Below are 22,008 nucleotides of genomic sequence, written 5' to 3'. Positions count from 1 at the left end.
CTTTTTTCTTTTTTTTTCTTTATCTGTTAGAGAAGAATTACTGATCCTATGTCAAAGGGAGAAAACAGACAGGGATGGGACCAGCAACGTGACAGCATCACCCACGGGGCGTCTCGGGGCACTTCTGACTTCGTTATGCAATTTTAAAAAAATCTTTGCTTCACAGAAGATCAGAGTATGTGGAAGTAAAGGGGGGGGGTGTAGGTATCGAGAGACGTCAAAATTAGAAGTTGGGGTGCCTTAAATTGGGCACCTTTAAAAAGAATGAAAGTTAAAGAGAGTAAATCCTAGGAGTGCTCATCACATGGAAAAAACCTGTTTTTTCTTTTAAATTTTGTATCTATATGAGATGCTGGGTGTTCACTAAACTTATTGGGGTCATCATTTCATGATGTACGTAAGTCAAATCATTATGCTGTACACCTTAACTTATACAGTGCTGTATGTCGATCATATCTCAATAAAACTGGAAGGAAAAAAAGAAGGAAAAAGAACTGGAGTTTTTTGGGATAGTATCTGCCTCGTGTGGCCATTCAATGTCTTTGCAGGGGATGGAACTACTGTGTGTGGTGGGCTTAATGCTTCTCTGTGTCTGTTAAGGAACTGACAGCTGTATCCATCCAAAGATTGGGTGGAACATCTCCCTCTGCTTGGGTGTTTCTAGAAAGTCTACTGCTGGGATGATGAAGCACAACGTTAACATAGTTTCATGTAATTCTCTTTGGCTTTCCAACCTAGGAGCTCTGAGCACAATCTGTCTCGGCCAGATAGTAATCAGTTGAGGCTGCACAAGTGATTTCTTCTGTGGTGACCACTCTAAGAAAATCACACCCAAAGAAGGGCCTCCCGAACCCTTGAATGTAAAAGACCTACTCAGGGATCCATCCTGACTTACCAATGGAAAAGGAAAGAAGTTTGGGAGAAGAAGTCTTTGGAAATGACTTACCTGCTGCCTCTTGATGGTGAAATAAGCTTTGAAAGGTTAAGAAAATCATAAACCCACCAATTATGACATTTATCTGAACTGCCTGTCCACTCATACAACCTGCATTGGCCTGCCCTGACAGTGAGTTAACAGCGCCGACCAACAGAGCCTGTTTTCTATATTAACGTGTGTTCCGTGCACTATTTAAAGGGCTAGGTCAGAGAGCCTCACATCTTGAACTTGTGCTGTGGCGCATTCCCCGCCATTCTGGTTAAAACTCACCGAGACAAGCCATTTCACGGACCATGTCTGCCCAGTTAGGTTCACACAAGGGAAAGCCTATGCACTGTCCTTTGATTTATTTATTTGAAGAGTATAAATACTAACTAAACTTCATCTGAAGAACACTAGGTACACTTTTTTCCAGGGTGACGATTTAGCGTAACTTCCAAGAGACGTTTGAAGCTCTCTTTCCAAGATGCCCAGATGGCCAGCCAAACCACGAGTGTGTAAAACCTGAGAGTTCTGAATGAAAGGGAGGGATGAATTTTAAGAATTTACATTCTGCTTTCTTACCTGCTTTTCGTTTGCATCTTATATGTGGACAGAACTTCTTACCTTGTTTACTATGCTTGATTATAATTTATCTAATGGGCTCCTTTTTCATACCTGGGAATGAATCTATGGCTTATCGTGGAGGTAACTTTTAGATTCTACTTTAATTCATCCCCTCACTTACACAGGAAGCATCCTTACTGGCTTTCCCCAGGAAGATAGTAGACCCTTGGTATTGACTATGCTGATGAGTTCCCCCGTAGGACAAACTCCTGGGGTTTGACCTCAGAACCCAATGTAGTAATTCCAATGAAAAGTAGAAAGGGCTACACAAATAAACATAAGACCTTCTTATAAACAAAAACGCTCACTATGCCAAACCACTCAGTTTAGGGACAGAGAAGAAAGACTGAGGTTAGGATCAGGCTGAAATAGTCCCCAGGGAGAGTGAGGACAGTCTTGGTTCTAAGATTCTTAGCATTTTTGCTGGGAAAAGCTGAGCACAGGACTGAAGGGCCATTCTTAGAATAGACTCCTTGCAAGTCTATAAGAGAAACCAGAACCAGAGAGGGTTCCCAGTACTGGCTTTCCCAGGCTCAGCAGAATCATAACTAAATCCAAAGGACACTGAAGTGGTGCAGGGCATCCAGGGAAGAGGGTCTTGCCTTGGGAGATTCTACTCCTTTCCCTCCTTTCACGTGGAGCTGAGAACACCAAGAACTACAGAGCAAAAGACCGCCCCATAGCAGAGACTATAAAAAAGGACACAATTCAAATCCATCTTACAAGAGCACTTTATTTCTGAGAAATACAGAGGAGCAAAAAGGAAGAGACAAGGAAAGAAGGCGCCAAGGCACCTGTCCTTCTGGCCGATCACCACACTCACCTCCACGTAAGGGTTTGCCTGCTGGGGCTCACAGACTACATGCCGGAAAGTACCTTCTGAGCCCCGGCACACAAGTCGGCAGGGTACGCACCCCATGAGTTGTGAGAATACTCCTCACCCCTGGGGAGAAAATGGAGAGGTAAGACCAGGAGCTTTAAAAGATCTTTGGTTCAATTAAAATATGATCGAGAATTATTAAGAGGAGATATTTAAATGGGGCTTACCTTCAATGACATGCCAATTGGAGTTTTCCAAACTTAAAAAACTCTTCTCTTTCTCGGCCAGGAAGAGCTGATGGAAGAGTGCGTGGAATCTCAACTCCTGGAGGACTTTTCAAGGCCCCTCCACCTGAGATGGGCAAGGGCAGCCCAGCCTTGTGCATGGGGATGGGCTGAAGGGCCGCCGATATTCCAGATGTGGCTGGCTCCCAGAGACAGGTGATGATGTTTTCTTTATTTTCCTTGACATGATTTTGGCTCAACACCCAAATGCACAAAATCCTTTGGCTGGTGACCAGTAACTCTGAGAAATTCAGAGTTTAGGCATGCATGAAATTACTACAGAAAAAGAGCCACAGAAGGAGAACACTGAGCTCAAAATTCAGGCACACGAGGCTCTGAGCCAACAGGGATACCAGGCAGGTGTCCTCAGATCAAACTCCAGCATCCAGGTGTACCAGGGTGAGAGTTCAGGGAACCAAAACCACTCCTACAGTGGATGAGGTAGGCAAAGAGCTGAAGGCCACCATCCAGGTGTCAGGTGCATGTCCCCACAGAAAGGAGTCAGACCAGCTCAGCTCCCGTTTCCCAAATGCTGTCAACTTCAAGCTTGCGACAGAACATTGGGAACAAATGATGTACCGAGGGGGTGACACGTGCAGGAACCAGGGCAGAACTGGCTGCCACCTAGCAGCTCCGCTCAGTGCCCCCTTCTGCCTCCTTCAAAGCCTTTTTCTGTCCATGGCTCAGACAGACCCCACCCCAGGCTCACCCCCGAGCACCAGTTCACTCAGCCGGCGCCCCAGGGGTCTGCACGAGTGTCCACTATAGGAAATCTCAGATGGCCATGGGCCTCCACCTCTGGGAGTCATCACAAACCCCTCCATCCCATCTCCTTACCTTCACAAGTCAAGAAGCACCAGCCAGTGACGCTTCAGCTGAATATTCAGTTGGCAGGCACAAAGGACAGCATCAGGCTTTCTATGCTGACCTCCAATAAGAGTAAAGCTTTGGAAACCCTCACAAGAAAAGGATCCTACCACCACGGCAAGAATGGCTCAGACCCTCACCGACTGGACACCATGACTCTCTCAGAGGTTGCAAATTCACACCAGAGCCCTTTTGACCTCTTGACACCTTCAATGCGAATACCGCACCAGGAAACAGCTATTTGAAAATCAGTAATACCCAGGGAAAAGGTGTGATGACCTCAGATTCCTCTCCCGCCCTCCTAGGCCAGCGTAATCAAAGTAAGTCTTCCTCGTGAGAGCTTGCTTTCCCATTCAGAAAATCCGCACAGACAGCCCTGCCTTCCTCCAAAAGGCTTCCACACTCAGGAGGCTCTGGCAAAGGTTGGTGTTAAAGGAAATCAACAGATCAATGTAAAGGCTCGTGATGGTTTGAGAAAAGAGGGCAAGACAACGTATTTGAATACTCACTTTGACGAATCTATGAAGTATATTACAAGTGCACCAATGCTGAGAGCAAAGACTAACACCACCTGCAAAAGAAGAGAAAAACACCATCAGTTAAGGGCTGAATGCTGGGAAGTTTACTTATTTATTTTCTGGACACATGCAGCTGCAGCTCGGAACATGGTGTTTTCAGGGGCCTGCTTGGCAGTGTCGCCCCCTTGCTGCGCCCACATACTACCCTGCGCACGGCTCCTCACCTTGCAGTGGACAGCAACCTCACTGCTGGCCAACAGGGCGCAGGGCAGACTTTTGTATCCCTGGGCACTGGGGGTTCATCTGGCCCTGTTACCTCAGGGTCCAGCTTCTCTGCAGCTGAAGTCAACACACTTCAGCGGGAAAAAAGCAGGTAAAAAAATTGCAGTGATACAATTTTTCATATTATATGTAACCTAGGCCCCAAAGGAACTCAGAGACAGAGACATCAATTTTTAACAGCTTTGCTGAGGTATCATTTACATACCATAAATTCACCCATTTTAAGCGTACAATTCAATCAATGACTTTGAGTAAATTTATCAAGTTGTGCCACCAGCAGTGTCATCTACTTGCAGAACATTTTCATCACCCCAGAAAAACCCCTCCTGCCCGTTAACAGTTAATACCTGTTCCTACCACCGACCCTAAACAAACACTAATTTACTAGCTTACTTTCCGTTTCTATACAAGAAATATTCATCAAAAAGCACACATTTGGTGTCTGTCTAATGTCCATATATGCGCACGTAGGCGTATTTATATTCATTGCATGAACGTGTGTGTGCGCATGTGGTTGTACTACTTCTCGGGTGTTCTGGAGACAGTTTAGGCGCAGGAAGCCAAATGAGGTCATACGATTGGCCAGGTATATGACAACGTTCTTCTTCTTTTCACTCTTCACTCAAAATCACCACTGATACAAAAGACAGTTTTGGCATCTCCTCCAAAGGATACCTGTCACAGTAAAGTCCATCAAACGAATATGCAGCACATGAGGCTGACGCTGACACTTCTGTCCTCACTCCACACTCTAATTTCTTTATTTACTCCTTCACAGAGGAGGCCAGGAGTGCAACTAAAAGGAGGTACAAAAATATAAAAGACGCCAAGAGCCAACAACGAAGCTTGAGAACAAAACATAAACACCACCCTTACACATAATGCCAGGGGGCAATAAATATCTAGTAGACGTGCTAATATCCTAAAGGGACTGCAGGGTGAAGGGTGTGAGAAGTGTCAGCCTCTTCGGCATATCTTCAAATTGACATCCCTGTGGCACTGGCTAGCGGATAGAGGTGAATCCCGATTTATGTGACGATTAGGCTTGATGGAGTCGTGTGTGTGTGTATGTGTGTGTGTGTGTGTGTTTACATGCACGTGAGCCAAAATGGCTGATAGAAAATGAACTCTGCATACCTATTCACTTAAAATACTTACAAAATTCCATGGAGTTACATCCATTCCATGGATGGTGGGTACAAAGCAGACAACTGACAGCTGAAACAACTGGATATTATAAAGGGAATATGTGGCTTCATAGCATCTGATGAATTCCCCTTATGAAAGGAAGTATTAAAACAATACACCACCGTGGCTGATTTTATTCTTCCATTGTGTTTTAAAAACTGAAACGGGCTCCAGCTGAATCCAAGGAAACTCCTGCAGTCTGTCAGTAATTACCCTCGGCCCAGGGCTAATGCCCCTGGTGGGTTCACCTCAGTCTCTGTCCTCACACATGCACTCATTCATTCATTCATTCATTCATTTATTCATTCATTTCTTGCAAAGTTATACACAAAAACAAACAAAAACATCAAGAACCCTCTGCTTTTCCCTCTATTATCTGAATGAGGCAGCAAATCAAGTAGCTTAAGATTAATTTTGATCTGTGCTATTTCTGAGACATAAGCAGTTAGATCCGGGCCCTGACCTCATTCTCAAAATGCTGCAAAGAGAAGGGGTGTGGCCAGATCAGAGGGGAAGGACCTCTTCTTCATTCAGAAACAGCTGATGCAAGACTAATCTCTGGCAATTTGGCTGTGTGTGTGTGTGTGTGTGTGTGCATCCGTGAGTGCAGAGCTTCTCTCAGAGCGGGCTGTGCAGGCTTAGGCCATTAAAGCTAGAGAGAAGATGAGGGCAAAGGATGGGGGAAAGGGGAGGAGAGAAAGGGAAAAGAAAGGGAAAAAGTTCTTGCACACCGTATCTGCATCATTCTGAAATGGGCTCAAAAATCTAAGCTCTCCTGCCATGATGATGACTTCCCAGCATCGGAGGGGACAAAGCAGCTGACACTAATGTGTCCCAGCTGCCTCTGTGATGGGGAGTAATGTGCAGCTGTAAGCGAATCAGCCAGTGACAGCAGGGGCGGCCTCTTGCTCTCTTCAGATGCAAAGTCAAATAGCAGCATCGCTCTGACAGGATAAGGGAGGGAGAGAAACCCAGGAGGAAGATGACTCCACAGTTCCCAGGAGCTGAAGGTTCTGAGGAGTGGACCTATTCTTGTGTCCACACGTTCAGCTGCAAGACTCTCAATGGGGTACAGGGTGTCCGAACTGTCCCATCCCCATTCCCCAGCCACCCGCCTCAGGCACGAAATGATCAATGGGGCGGGGGAGGATCTGCTTCTCAGTATGGCGGCCACCATGCCTGCGATTTTTAAACTTGCTAAATGGCTCTTTATCCTGTCAGGCTTGATTACATTGTCAACCCGGATCCGGGTGCTGCAGAAAAGGAATCAATCCTTTGGATCTGGCCATGAAAATAGGAACCCAACAGATGACTCTTCTACAGGGCCCTCGCAAAGGGCTAGTTCTCTCTCATCTTGCATCTCTCATCTCTCTCTCTCTGGCAAACACCCCACTGTCTGAGAACCCTACTCTAAAAATGAAAAACTTCAGTCCAACTATACAAAATGATTAGATTTGAGCCTAAGTGGTAATGGTTACATTACAGAGCAGCCCCAAATAACCACCTAAGTATTTCACATTTGCTATGCACAAGGCCCTAGGAAAAACAAAAGGAAGAAATCCACTTGGAGTCATAAAATACGCTCTTTTTCTGCAGTAACCCTTACATAGATGAGTCCTGTGCTATTATGCAATTAGTGCTCAATTGTAGGGTACAGGTAGAGTCGATATATAGTAAGATATGGACTAGATGGGACATACATAAATGGAGGAGCTAGGGAAGGGCGGGAACAACAGAGGTTCTTGTCTCAACAGCCACTCCCTTCTCAAAGTGTCCCTTCTTCCGACGTGTTATGGCTACTCTAATACCCCTTCATTAAGGGGGAGGGCCGCTGGGAATCCTTCCTTGAGCAACTACAGTCCCAGGGACCAGGGGCAAGGCAGCCCAAGGGACATGGTAAGATGAGACCAAGAAAAGAGACCGGGAAACACTCGCCATCTAGCAGCTGAGTCACAGAACACCCCTAACAATGACCAAGCACTTTACAAAGTACTGTCGCAAACGAGAGTGTGTGGACACAGTCTGACACAAGGGATGAGGTGAGCAGTCCCTCTCAGCGCACCCTGTGCCTGTCATGAGAGCCCGGCCAGCCTTCCTAACTCTTCATAGTCTGGGTTCGCCACATCACCTTGGCTACCCTGCGTAGTGCTAACTGCCGTATTCTTAGTTTTACTGCAAACACCCGTACGCTGTGTGGTGGTACTGAGTCCTGAGTGATATTTATAGAGCGCCAGATTCCTAAAAACAAAAGCAGTTTGATAAATGTCACTGGAACAATGGTGCCCGTGAGTCATCTATTTTCAAAACTCTAAGATCAGACGTGACATGTGTTTGTACAGAAGAATGCTAGGTACACAGACACACACACACACACACACAGTATACTAAAAGAATGCCTGTCCCCAACACCTGACACCAGAAGTCTGATGATATGGGACTTCCCTAGCAGTCCAGTGGGAAGACTCTATGCTTCCAATTCAGGGGGCACAGGTGTCATCCCTGGTCAGGGAAACTAAGACCCACATGCTGGGCGGCCAAAAAAATAAATAAATAATAAAAATTTTAAAAAGCAGGAAAATTATATAAAAACAAAAGTCTGATGATACTTGGTGAGCAGAGAGGAGAAAGACACAGCCATCTTCACGATGGAAATTCGAGCAGACCCTGAAAACCTTCCAAATGTCTTGGAAAGTTCAGAAAAATGCACAACACTATGGCGAGGCACAGAATATCCTCCCTCAGGTCACTGAAGCTCCCCAAGGAAAAGACAGATCCATTGATGCGATATGGAGGTGAATGAATCTGGAAAGCTGGCTCCTCAGAGATACTTCCTGCTCTAGAACCTGGTTTCAAGCTTTCGGGTTTAGGCCCAAACGCTTTCAAACCCACACATAAGGCTACATGGGCCTTCAGACATGGATTTGGAGCAGAGGGTCACAAAGGTTGCTGCCACTCAAATCCTATCACCTGAGGAGCTCTCCTTAAAAGCCCTCACCTCACCGGGGGACCAGATAATTGAGAACTGGGGTGAGGGGGAGGCCGCATATCCCTATTTTTAACAAGCTCCTCCAGTGAATCTGATGTGTGGCCAAGAACGGGGAGTCACTGAATTAAACCCATTAGAGAAAACCACTTAGCTCAAGTCAGAGATTAATTTACAAATGTCGCCTTAACAATTAGCCCATTAGAACATATGTATGAGGCCTGCACACTTTGAGAATCGTGCTAGGAGTACTCTAAAAAATACAGAGAGGGGGATGAACTAATTCTCTCCTGAACGGGTTTTACACATTCTACTCAGCTCACCGCAGAACAAACGACCCTACTTAATGATTCTGCACATTTGATCAGGGCCTAGCCAGCTACTGGCAGCAGCGACCCCTCAGAAAATGAACAATTTTTGATATAGGATCCCAAAGGCACATTACTTTCTTTTATTGAGGAATAATTTATACACAATAAAATGCACTATATAAAAAAAAGACATGAGGACTCCCAAGGCCAAACAATCTGGGGATGGTTTGTTTATGAGAGAGAACATCATTCCAGCATCCAAATTATAATGTTTGGTCTGGCAAATTTAACAACTCTACAATCAACCTTTATTGAACTCCTCTGCTTGAGGTCCAGAGGGGGAGACAGGGAAATAGAAAACTGAAATAGCTAAGTCAGGCCTGATCTTTGCCCTCAACTAGCATGGAATCCAGAAGTTTAAATTACTCAGGAGTCCTTGTGAATTTTATAAATGCTACACATATAAACAGACACTTCTGAGAAGTCCAAGGAAGGAGGGGACCTAGAAATAACACCACCGCCATTGCAAACTCCCACAGTGGAAGAAGAAGAGGAGAATGGAAAACCAAGGAGGAGGAAGGGAGAGTTCCTGATGCTCCAGGTCCACCTGGCTGGTCCAGGGAAGGGCAGACACCAGGTGCATGGGGTGGCTGGCACGTGGCGGGGAGAACGCAGGACTCCAGTAGGGAGGCCCGCCTGGGTTTGAATCTCAACTCTGCCCCGATAAGCAGCATGCTCTTGAGCACATCACATAATGTCTCTGGGACTCAGTCTCCCAATCTGTGAAATGGTGGGATTAGAACAGATGCTTATCCAGTGGGGACCTTGACAGGTTACTGTAGACAGTGAAAGATGAAAACTGTTTGGCTTGAAAAGGCAGAGCTCTTTTATGCCAACTGTATGCCATTTCTGCATAATTATAATTCAGCACGATGGCAATAAGCGTGTGTCACTGATTTGTGTCAGAAAGGCTTGCTTCTTTCATAAAATCACAAGTGTGCACTCCATGGGCACTCGGATTCAGAGTCTGCGCTTCCAGTAGCACAGTGAGTTGCCCCTGTAGCTTTTCATCTCACAAAACTAAAAACCTAGACCCACCAGCTGCCGCCTCCTGCGTCTGTGCCTCAACTGTGCCATCGCTACAGGGCACTGAGTGGTGGTCTGACACAGCCCCCTCTCCTCCTACCTCGGTGATTCACTAAAAAACCTATGTTTCTGCCAGTTTTACCCTGAGAAGCTCACAATGAGTCTCAATCTTTTCTCAAGGGAAAAGGGAAAGGATTTCTTTTTCTTCACTATATGGCAAGATTAGTAGTATGTTTTTCTCATCCCTGAACTATTAGCTGTTCTCAATAGGAGAAGACATAATTTTGCTACCAAAAAAGGTATTTTTGTTATCCTAAGTAACAAAAGATTTGTAAAGTATAAAACCAATATATATATATATATATATTTTTTTTTTTGCGGTACGCGGGCCTCTCACTGTTGTGGCCTCTCCCGCTGCGGAGCACAGGCTCCGGACGCGCAGGCTCAGCGGCCATGGCTCACGGGCCTAGCCGCTCCGCGGCATGTGGGATCTTCCCAGACCGGGACACGAACCCGTGTCCCCTGCATCGGCAGGCGGACTCTCAACCACTGTGCCACCAGGGAAGCCCTAAAACCAATATTTTGACAGCGCCATTTAAACAGCCAGATGTCCCCTAAGTTTCCAACCTAACATTCTGGTGCATTACATTTGACTTACGTTAAGTGCTTACACAAAAATGCCGTAAGTGGATTCACTGGAAACCAAGACTCCAAACAATAGTTGAAGTGCAGATGTATTCAAGATGAAAGAAGGAAAGGACAAAAAAGGAGCTTTCAGCAGTTGGTATTTGGAATTATAGCATTAAAATAAAATACATGGGACTTTCAGATAAGAGTAAAACAGTGCTTTATTCAAATATAAGGAAGCCTAGTAAAAATGCCTGTGAGAACGTGTGTGTATGTACAGCTGATTCACTTTGTTGTGGAGCAGAAGCTAACACACCACTGTGGAGCAATTATACTCCAATAATGTTAAAAAAAAAAAAAAAGAATTTCATTGGATGAATATACTGATTGGCGTATATTCAATCATTATAATTTTTAAAGTAATAAAAGAATATAGTTACAAAAAAAAATGCCTGTGATTTTGTGGGCATTCAAATCTGGTGTTTCCAAAAATGCAATACTATAAAGCCATACTCAGTGTAGAATGGACTGGATTTTCAGGACACGTGATATAAAATGGCGAGGACCCCCCCTCAATCGCTGCAAATGATTTCCATGGCTTTTGGTACGAAGATAAATATCCCTGACACAGCTTAGAAGACCCTGAAAACTCTGGCCTTTTTCCTCCTCTCTGGCTTTATCTCACACTTTCTCCCTCTCTAGACGCCAACTAATGGAAATTTCAGTTCTTATTTACCGTGTGCACACCCCCCCCAACCACCCAACCACAGGGCCTTTGCACAAGCACTTCCTTCCTCCTGGAAGACTTACTTCCCCTCATAGACTATCCATCCTTCAGATCTCAACTCCACCATCACTTCCCTGCTCACATAATATAGGAAAGTCCCCCATGAGCACAGTCTGTACCTTGTGGCACTTAGCACAGGAGCAATTTTACGTTTCTTTGTGTAATCGTTTGATCAATTCCTCTCTCCTCCACTGGACTGCATATTCTGTGAACACAGGGTGCATATCCATTTTTACTCATCATTAAATTCCCAGGAGCTAGCAAAGTGTCTCGATCAACATTTGTTAAATAAATAAGCATATGGAGAAAAGACTGGAGAAGGGGTTTGGAGACTGGGTGCAGTGAAAGAAAAAGAAAGCTGGAAGGATATGAACCCCCACTGAGTGGGACTTCAGAGTTTAAATCCTTCCCTGTGATGGTAGGATCCAAGGGACCCCTGCTGAAGTGGAGCAGGGTTGAACATCACTGCAGTCAGGAGGACAAGGATGGGGGACGCACAGGGGCCAGCTAGCACATTCAAGTGCACAGACTGGAAGCTGACGGCCAGAGGGGCCTGGAGGTCGGTAGATGACACCAGCAGGGAGAGTAGACAGAATGGGGATTTAGTCAGGTGGCAGGGGCCTCAAGAGAAAAGGTTTTGCACAGGATGGAAGAGGCAATGGAGGGCCAGAGTGTCCAGTGATCCCTGGGCTATGGAGAAACAAGCCACCTCCATACAGAGAAGTGAGGGAAATTACAGCTCTAAGAAAAACAGGTTCAGTTGAGATGGGAGATGTCAGGAGTGTTATGTGAAGAGGTTGAGAATTTAGATTAGCTTCAGGACTAGGAATCTGAGGGAACAAAGGGAAGCCCAAGTCCTGAGGGGGCATGACACAAAATAATATAAATATAAATGCATACATGGGACATGAATATATATACATGTACGTACGTACACACACACACACACACACACAACAAAGAACACAAAGACAAACGAACACTCTGCTAATTAATCACAAATGCTGGATGTCTGTCAATATTTGTTAACCAACTACATTCCCAGCAATGTGTCTCTGTCCATTTTCAAATTAGGTAGTAATTTCAAAATTACTATAGATACAGAGAAGCCCTGGAAAATAATAAGGCTCCTCCTTAGTGTACGCTAAGAACAAGTTTATTATAAACCATGCGTCTGCTGGTATACAGACAGATTAAGTACAACAGTTGGCTTTCTGGAGAGGGTGGAGGAGAAATCGACTAATACAAATAGATACGGAGGGTCTGGATTCTGCTTGGTTTGTTATGTTCCTCAAAGAAGAATCTGGGGCCTAAGTTATAAGTCAACTGCCTACTCTCTTCCCCTCTGAGGATTCATGTCGAGTGTGAGTTGTGTGAACTTCTGCAGGTTAGTGTCCCCAGCTGTCACAGGAGGGTCATCTGTCTTACATCCTGGATTTCATCGACCATGCTCATCTCATTCTGCACAACTTAAAAATACAGAAGAGTTCAATGTGTTCCTCTAAGGTCTAAATTTTTTAGAACTGAAATAAGAAACTGAAATGATGGAAAGCAATAATAACATGAAGACAGAAAATTTTCCCTAAAACTTGTGTGCTTCCTGAGAGTTGAGGTTTAATGACACTGAAACCTTAGGCCACTGCATCAAAGAATTTTAAAGGTTGATTTCTGCATATTTTAACCAATGGCATGAAAACCGCTGCCTTGGCAAACAAGACAAAAATCTTCCATTTGAGGTCTAAAGTTGGAAAGACCTTTCCTGTCTAATTATTGAAAAACCCAGGGGAAAACATTCCATCAGCTGGTGGAGCTCCCAAGACTGCACCTAATGAGCTTTTTCAGAAATTGTCTGGTTTAAGTACATGTGAGTTTGGCCAACTGGACTCTTAATTTAATTAGGTTCATAGGATGAGAAAACTTCTGTGGCACTATCACGTCACCAGTTGCCGCCTGTTGTCACCAAGGTCTAAATTTATGGCCATCTTTGCCCTACTTTTCAAATTTTGCCAGTTCTAAGAGTATATTAAAGGGAAAAATGGAATTGAAAGCTGGGACTCAAACAGCCACCTATACACTCAAGTTCACAGCAGACAAAGGTGGAAGCACCCAAATGTCCACTGACAGATGAATGGATAAATGAAATGGGGTCTGTACATAGAGTGGAATATTATTCAGCCTTAAAAAAGGAAGGAAATTCTGGCACATACTACAGCACGGATGAACCTTGAGGACATCTGCTAAGTGAAATAAGCCAAACACAAAAGGACAAATACTGTATGATTCCACTTATATGGGGCACCTAGAACAATCAGATTCAGAGAGGCAGAAGTAGAAGGGGGATTGCCAGGACCTGGAGGAGGTGGGGATGGAAAGATATTGTTTAGTGTGTATAGAATTTGTTGGTTTTTCTATAAAGAGCTGAATAGTCAATATTTTAGGCCACAGGGTCTCTGTTACAACTACTCAAGTCTGATACTCTAGTGCAGTGGGCCCCAGCCTTTTTGGCACCAGGGATGGGTTTCATGGAAGACAATTTTTGCATGGACTGGGGGTGGGGAGGTCTGGTTCAGGCAGTCATGCGAGTGATGGGGGGGGACAGTTCAGGTGGTAACGTGAGCCATGGAGAGCAACGCGGAGCCAGATGAAGCTTCGCTCGCTCGCTTGCCCGCCGCCCACTGCCCACCTCCTGCTGTGCGGCCTGGTTCTTAACAGGCCGCTGATGGTTCGGTCAGTGGCCCGGGGCTTGGGGACCCCTGCTATAGTGCAAAGCCAGCGGAGACAGCACATAAATAAATGGGCATGGCTGTGTACCAATAAAACTTTATTTACAAAATGAGGGAAAAAAAGAATTTGTGCTAATGAAAAAGACATTGAAAGTGATGATAGTTGTAAACATTGCAAATGTACTTAAACCACAGAATTGTACACTTAGAAATGGCTATAATGATAAAATCTTATTTTATGTGTAGTTACTACAATAAAAAAAAATGGAAGAAAAATTCTGAGAACCTGCAAGTGGAATCCAGCAGTGTATATTTCAAATCTCAAATATAATCACCTTCTCAGAGTGATACAAATATCTCTCCTTTCAATAGCAGTTGCTATCTCCAAGAAACTTGTATTACATACATGTGATTCTTGCCTCTCTGGGATGTATGATCTTACCCCTTAGTTAATTCGAATTTCTCCTTTAGTTTCCAGAATCTCTCCCCATTTAGCCATAGACACCTTATATGAGTCCCCACCTTCCCCTCCCCCTCCCATCCTCATCTTTAACTGATGCACAAAGTGGGCTATGACTTTCTCAGGAATCAGGGAGCTGACTGGAGCCAGAACCTACTTTGTCTTCTGGTAACTGTAGCTAAAGTCCGAGACATGATTGAGAGTTTTTAAAAAATGTGCCCTTGACCACAATAGAAAAAGAAAATAGGCTTCCCTGGTGGCGCAGTGGTTGAGAGTCCGCCTGCCGATGCAGGGGACGGGGGCTCATGCCCCGCTCCGGGGGGATCCCGCGTGCCGCGCAGCGGCTGGGCCCGTGGGCCATGGCCACTGAGCCTGCACGTCCAGAGCCTGTGCTCCGCGACAGGGGAGGCCACAGCGGTGAGAGGCCCGCATACCGCAAAAAAGTAAATTAAAAAAAAATAATAATAATAACAAGAGTGTGCCCTTGACTTGTAACCACTTTAAAAACACATAACAATTTCCTCTAAAAGGTAATGGACTAGACACAGGGCACTGGGTCTCCAAGTCTAAACCTCAAGGCCAAGCTGCAGTAATGACTTGGCCACAGGCCCTCGGTGTGTTAGTGGGACCCTATAGTCACACCTAGAAACAACCTAAAATGTCCTTCTTCTACAGTAATGATTTTGCGGCCAAAGGGGTGGCTTTTAAAAAGGATTGGCATGCACCCTAGAAAGTAGTGCATCAAAGCCCCTCAACCCCGAGGGAGTTGGCTAGAGACGACGAACAGCCACTGAACTGAAATTACAACATTGACACGAACACTGACCAGGCTTCAGAACCCATTACCCACCCATGCTAGGCGTGGCCACCGATATGCACGACTTGGTTCTGAAAGCATCACACTGTATTTTCTCCTTTGTAGAACTGACTCCTGACCATAACAAATGGGTTGGCGTTGGCAAACACTACCTGGGCTAAGAATGAAACTAGCAAATACCTTTTATTCAGGTCTACAGCCGAGTGAAATCCAGGTCTCCAAAGAGAAGGCACTAGATTGCCCACTTCTGATCTCTCTCCCTCCTTCCCTTACTCAGAGGAAAAAATATATATTCTGTATATTTACCACTGAACTCTTACAGACAATCTACCCTTTCTGAAGGAAGTAGAAGGTTTCAAGTGATAGCATTCCTCATGCTCACAAATTTCCACTCCCACAGCTGGGAAAATCACAAGTCAAGGCATAAACCTCAACATGGATAACTATGGATGGGATGCCCTGAGTGATGACTGGATGTCCATCAAACACTGCACCACTACTAATTCAGAAAGGCTGGACCACAGCCCTGGCTGCCGCCCCACTCCCTTCATGGGTCTCCTTGTCACCCCATGAGGATCAGACGCTCACAACGCCGCAAAGGGTGACAGGAGCTCAGGCGGACTAGAGACCAACAGTTGGAAAACCACAAGCTCCATTTCACGGGGCACATGCTAGGGGGTGGGGGGACGTGAGCATCGCCAGGTAACACAAGCTGGCCCGCCTCTGAGCCTCACAACTACTCTGGGAACAGAAGAGGGCTGTGGAATGCCACGTGTCTTTTCAAGGCCATTTAAAATGAGGAACAGTGTGTGTCTGACGTTCAGGGCTGCTTTAGACTTCAGACTAGGTACAGAGTTATTAGCCCTTCAGCAAGGCAGGGGCCAGAAAATGTGCGAAGGATGATTTATTCCCTATTTTTAAGAGCTTCGAAATACTGATCAAGGAGAAAGCAGAACTGAGGTGCATGTCCTTCAGGCTTTTGTATGGGTTTTTCAAGTTTTCGGTTTCCATATTGGGAGAACCAGCACCTTCTCGGGGTTTGCGGGCTCTGTTGTCATAATCCAGCAACGCGTTTCTTTTTTTTAATTAATTTATTTATTTTTGGCTGCGTTGGGTCTTCATTGCTGAATGCAGGCTTTCTCTAATCGCGGCGAGCGGGGGTTACTCTTCGTTGCGGTGCGCGGGCTTCTCACTGCGGTGGCTTCTCTTGTTGCAGAGCACAGGCTCTAGGCGCGCGGGCTTCAGTAGTTGTGGCACGTGGGCTCTAGAGCACAGGCTCAGTAGCTGTGGCGCACGGGCTTAGTTGCCCCGCGGCATGTGGGATCTTCATGAACCAGGGCTCGAATCCATGTCCCCTGCATTGGCAGGCGGATTCTTAATCACTGCGTCACCAGAGAAGTCCACCAGCAGTGCATTTCAGCCCCAGCCTGATCACCAGATTCCCCTCTCCATCCACTCCGTTCACTCCTCTGAACTCCCCGTTCCGTTCTCCATTCCCTCATTCATGGCACCTATCTGCTGAGTGTCCACTATGGACTCGGGGTTGAGCTGGAAGGGGATACCGAGCTGGAGAAGAAGGCCCCTGTCTTATACAACATGAAGGCCAGCTTTCATTCTTGTGCAAGGCAGGATGACAGATGCCAAGATGAGGTTCCTAGCATCGAAAGCCTTTTGAGACATTTGTGCCCCAGCCTAAGAGTGGTTCTCAACCTTGAGTGCACATCACACTTCTCTGCAGGGCCTGTTAAAACACAAATTGCTGAACCCATCCCAGAGATTCTGATTCTGTGGGAGCCTGAGAATTTTCATCTCTAACAAGCCGGTTCAACGACTATATTTTGAGAAACCCTTGCTTTAAAACCCTCATAAAATAATGAATAAATAAATAAATGTTTATGTTTTCAGGATATTCTTTCTTTTTTGAATATGGATAGAAAAACATCTTAAATTGGTTATTTTAGGTATGCACTATTTGGACAAATTTCCCTTAAAATATCTATAAAAACATACCTCAAAGACTTCTGGAAAAAAAAATTGGCTAGAACTCTTTATCTTGAAACATTATTCAAAACCATTTTCACACTCTAGTTTGATGTGCTAGTCAATGCCAGCATTTTTTTTAAATTAAGTTGACATATCTTCCCCCATAGAAAGCTACCTCATGAATTTAGTATATGATGTCACTACTGCTAATAAAGTGATTAAAACCCCCATTTCCAGGGGCTTCCCTGGCGGCGCAGTGGTTAAGAATCTGCCTGCCAATGCAGGGAACACGGGTTCGAGTTCTGGTCTGGGAAGATCCCACATGCCACGGAGCAACTAAGCCTGTGCGCTACAACTACTGAGTCTGTGCTCTAGAGCCCACAAGCTACAACTACTGAGCCTGCGCACCTAGAGGCTGTGCTCTGCAACAAGAGAAGCCACCACAATGAGAAGCCCGAGCACTGCAACAAAGAGTAGCCCCCGCTCGCCGCAACTAGTGAAAGCCCGCAGGCAGCAACAAAGACCCAACACAGACAAAAATAAAGAAAAATAAAATAAATTTATAAAAAAATACCCATTTCCAATATGTAGGCTTAGATTTCTGAAGTCCTAGTTCCACCCAGGATTATAGATTTGTAAAGGCTGAGAAGACTTGGTTTCCAAAGATATCAATAGTCCCACAAAGGGAAGATGGGAGCTCATCAAAAAACGATTTTCTTTATTGCTGGAAAGAAACAGTGTGAAAGAAGAACAGTTGCCAACATGGCTTCCAAAAACAAAGGAACCAAAGGCCATGGCTCTGCCCATTCTCCCCAGACATGTCTAAGACAGAGGGAGGACAGACCAGCGCCCTCTGTTTGCGCTCCACCCATGCAAGAACCTTCTGGCAGTCGTTGGTCTGCCCCACCTTCATAAGAATGTGGGTCTGCTTGACAACATCTCTCCCACAGCAGTCACGTTGATGACCTTAAGCTGCCTTTGTAGATTTTGTTGTGAATGCTATCAACACAGGGTGGTTGAAATTGTTTTTAAGCCTTGTTTCTTTTACCTTTTCTTTTTTGTTTACTTTTCTATTGAAAAATCAAGGACTTCCCTGGTGGTGCAGCGGTTAAGAATCCTCCTACCCATTCAGGGGACACAGGTTCCATCCCTGGTCTGGAAGATCCCACATACCGCAGAGCAACTAAGCCCGTGCACCACAACTACTGAGCCCGCATGCCACAAGTACTGAAGCCCGCGCACCTAGAGCCCATGCTCTGCAACAAGAGAAGTCTCTGCTCGCTGCAACTAGAGAAAGCCTGCGTGCAGCAACGAGGACCCAATGCAGCCAAAAATAAATAAAATTTAAAAAAAGAAAAGAAAAATCAAGCCACTCAGATGCATGTGGGGTGACAATTCTTAGTCTTTCTCCCAGAAGTACCCTTCCTCTGCTGCTCCACTGAGGGGGGCCTCCAGAGGAGTCTGGGGAGACTCTAATTGAGGAATTTACCCCATTCTCAACTGTAATCACCAGTTTTCTTCTCATTCTCTCAAATATGATCTCCTTGAGGGTAGACACTATGTCATTCACGTCTGTGTCCCCACCATTCTCTTAGTCATTCCACAAACGTTTACTGAGGGACTACTTCATAGCAAGCTATGTGCAATGCCTGGATATATAGCAGAGAATAAAAGTGGGCCCTGCCTGCATGAAACTCACAGCCCAGAGGAAAGACAGACAGTCAATCAATGGTCACACGAGTAAAAACTGCACATGGCGAGAAGGGCGCTAACGAGGAGAAGCGAGCTTTGTTGACTGCGGGGTCCACGGAGACGTCCCTGAGGAAGAAGGATTAGAAAGAATTAACTAGAACAAGATGAGCATTTCACACACAGAAAGCAGCACGTCCAAAGCTTCTGAACCACCGTCCCATCTGTATTTGCTGAGTGAACAGAGGGACCAAGATGGTGCTACCCATCACCATGAGAGCACGGAGTGAGGGCAGGGGAAACACTGACCACACTGAGCTGAATGAAGACCCACTGTCCTCAAGAAGGAAGAGGTACCTCCATTCTGAAGGTGGAGAAACTGAGGCACGGGGAGCTTAAATATCTCGTGAAATAGGCAGACCTGGGCCTCAAATCCATGTTCGGCTCCCTGCCTTTGTTCTTTTAACCCAAGACGCCAAAGCTACTTCCTGAATTTGGGATTATGAGGCCTCCAAGGTCCCAGAAACGCTCCCCCCATCACGCCTTCCCTGGTGGAACTCTGAAGTTTCATCAGCTTTTTCTGAGTTCCTTCGTGAAGAAGGAGCAAGGCTGAAAAGTGCTCTTGGAGGGCTGTGATGGGAGACCCCCCCAAAAATGAGGACACAAAAGGCAGTCAGTGACTCCACTGGCCCCACAAACCCTAAGCAACCCTCTCTCCCATCGCTACGGACAGTGTATGTTTACTGCTTTACTATACATTATTAGCATATTTTCCAGTTTTATACCCCATATTGGAAAATTCTTTTATTACATTCTAATCGGTAAGGACCATCCAGTAATGGAGTAGGCTGCTATATATAATACTGAGCTTTCTGTCCCTGGGGATATTCAAGTAGATGCAGGAGGTCACCGGCCAGGAATACCATGGAAGGAATTTGCTTATTATATCAGCTTCTGATCCCATTTTTAATAAGCCAAGATTAGAAGATCTTTACAGCAGAGATTGTGTTAGGTCTCTAGGCCTCTGCTGACTACACATCCCCGTCTGCCTGGTATCCAGGAATAATTATTAAGAACACTCCTTTTCGTGCTCAGGAGTGTTCTTTGCAGAGGACAAAGAATATGGTCATCCAATTTAAGACTCCTGGATGCTCGCAGAGGCCTAATGCATCCTGACACACTAGCTGTTAAATATCCCGAAGATGGGAACAGATGGTTTAGAATTCTTAGAGCCACATCAGAAAAATTTCTTGTTCTCTGTTTAATAACCTGATATACCTGACCCAGCAACAGGTGAATGATGATGTCTAAAACCTCCATTATGTCTTACAAATTCTCTCTCTCTCTCTCGTGTGCATGTGTGCACACATACAGGAAACTGTATGACATGACACTCAGCCATTTGCACAGTATAGGAAAGACATAGGAAAGACAGAAGCTGGTAGCCTTTCTATGGCACTTGTGCTACCTTAATGAATGAGTTTTCTTAAAAAAAAAAAAAAACTCTTAAAAAAGGTCTTGTAGGGAGGGTGGGAGGGAGGGAGACGCAAGAGGGAAGAGAAATGGGAACATATGTATATGTATAACTGATTCACTTTGTTATAAAGCAGAAACTAACACACCATTGTAAAGCAATTATATCCCAATAAAGATGGTAAAAAAAAAAAAGGTCTTGGCTGGCAGAATATGACTCATACATTGCTGGAGGTGATGGGGACTGATCCACTCCAACTGAATCACTGGAATGTTGAGAAGAAGAAAAATGGATATCGAGATTTCAGATCAAGAGCAGTCCATTAAAACCAGTTCCTGAGGCCATGGGAAGTGGCATATGCACGCTGGAGGAGCATCTAACACAGCATGCTCTCAAAACTGGTTCTTGGTGAAAAGAGCAACGCAGCCCCTGATTCCACGGTGAACTCTAACTCGTGGGGAGTTCGGGTCTGTGTCACTGTCATATGCTCTCCGCACAAAATAATAAAAAGGGGAGTGATGGGAGCAAATGCTTATAGATGTTATTTTATTTCTTTTTTAAGCTTTATTGAGGCATAATTGACAAAATAAAAATTGTGTATATTTAAGGTTTACAACGTGATGATTTGATATATGTGTACACTGTGAAATGATTACCTCAATCAAACTAATTACCACATCCATCACCTCACATAGTTACCATATTCTTGTGTGTGTGGTGAGAACACTTAAGGTCTTCTTTCTCAGCAAATTTCAAACATGCAATACAGCATAATTAACTGTAGACCCCATGCTGTACATTGGGCCCCCAGAAGCTATTCATCTTATAACTGGAAGTCTGTACCCTTAGACCAACATCTCCCCAGCCCTCCATCCCACCATCACCCAACCCCTAGAAACCATCATTCTACTCTCTCTGCTTTTGTTAGTTTGACTTTTAGATTCCATACATAAGTGAGATCATGCAGTATTTGTCTTCATGTGTCTGGCTTATTTCACTTAGCACAGTTTCCTCCAGGTTCACCCATGTTATTAAAAATGGCAGGATTTCTTTCTTTTTTATGGCTGAATAATATCCCATTGTAGACAGATATATAAATATAGACATTTATTACATTTTCATTATCCATTCAACCATCAGTGGAGACTTAGGTTGTTTCCATATCTTGGCTATTGTGAATAATGCTGTAATGAACATGGAAATGCAGGTATCTCTTTGATCCACTGAAGCTGTTTGTTAAAAATACATTTCCAAATGTTCTGATTCTAAAGGTTTGAGGAAGGGCTCTGAAATCTGCATTTTCAACAAGCAACACCATGCCCCCATACTCTGTAATTCTGACACATTTTGAGAGAGGTCTGTTTAATGCATCAGTTCCTCTCTGGCAAGAAGAACTTAAAAGTTTTTAAAACCCAGATCACCAAGTTGCACCCCAGAGCAATGACATGAGCATCTCAGAGGGGAAGGAACAGGCATGAGTAGTTTTCCGATGTATTAGAAAATAAAGCTCCTTAGATAATTCCAGTGTGCAGCCTGGGCTAAGAGCCACTAACAGCATGTATCTGA

The 22,008-nt window shown here is 44.9% G+C and overlaps 1 protein-coding gene across 5 annotated transcripts in view; it reads right to left on the bottom strand.

Moving 5' to 3' along the window:
* KCNMA1 (potassium calcium-activated channel subfamily M alpha 1) overlaps window positions 1-22,008 on the bottom strand; it is a 747,896-nt gene that overhangs the window by 369,196 nt on the left and 356,692 nt on the right. For all 5 annotated transcript variants that reach the window (XM_027129781.1, XM_027129778.1, XM_027129780.1 and 2 more), the window contains exon 3: window positions 4,024-4,085. In XM_027129781.1, coding sequence (XP_026985582.1) covers window positions 4,024-4,085 — 62 coding nt within the window. The remainder of the gene's footprint in view (window positions 1-4,023; window positions 4,086-22,008) is intronic.

This window comes from Aethalodelphis obliquidens, unplaced genomic scaffold (genome assembly GCF_003676395.1).
Source record: "Aethalodelphis obliquidens isolate GAN/ISIS:26980383/991018 unplaced genomic scaffold, ASM367639v1 scaffold37, whole genome shotgun sequence".
Taxonomy (NCBI): Eukaryota; Metazoa; Chordata; class Mammalia; order Artiodactyla; family Delphinidae; genus Aethalodelphis; species Aethalodelphis obliquidens.
This window is presented reverse-complemented; position numbering and strand designations above follow the sequence as displayed.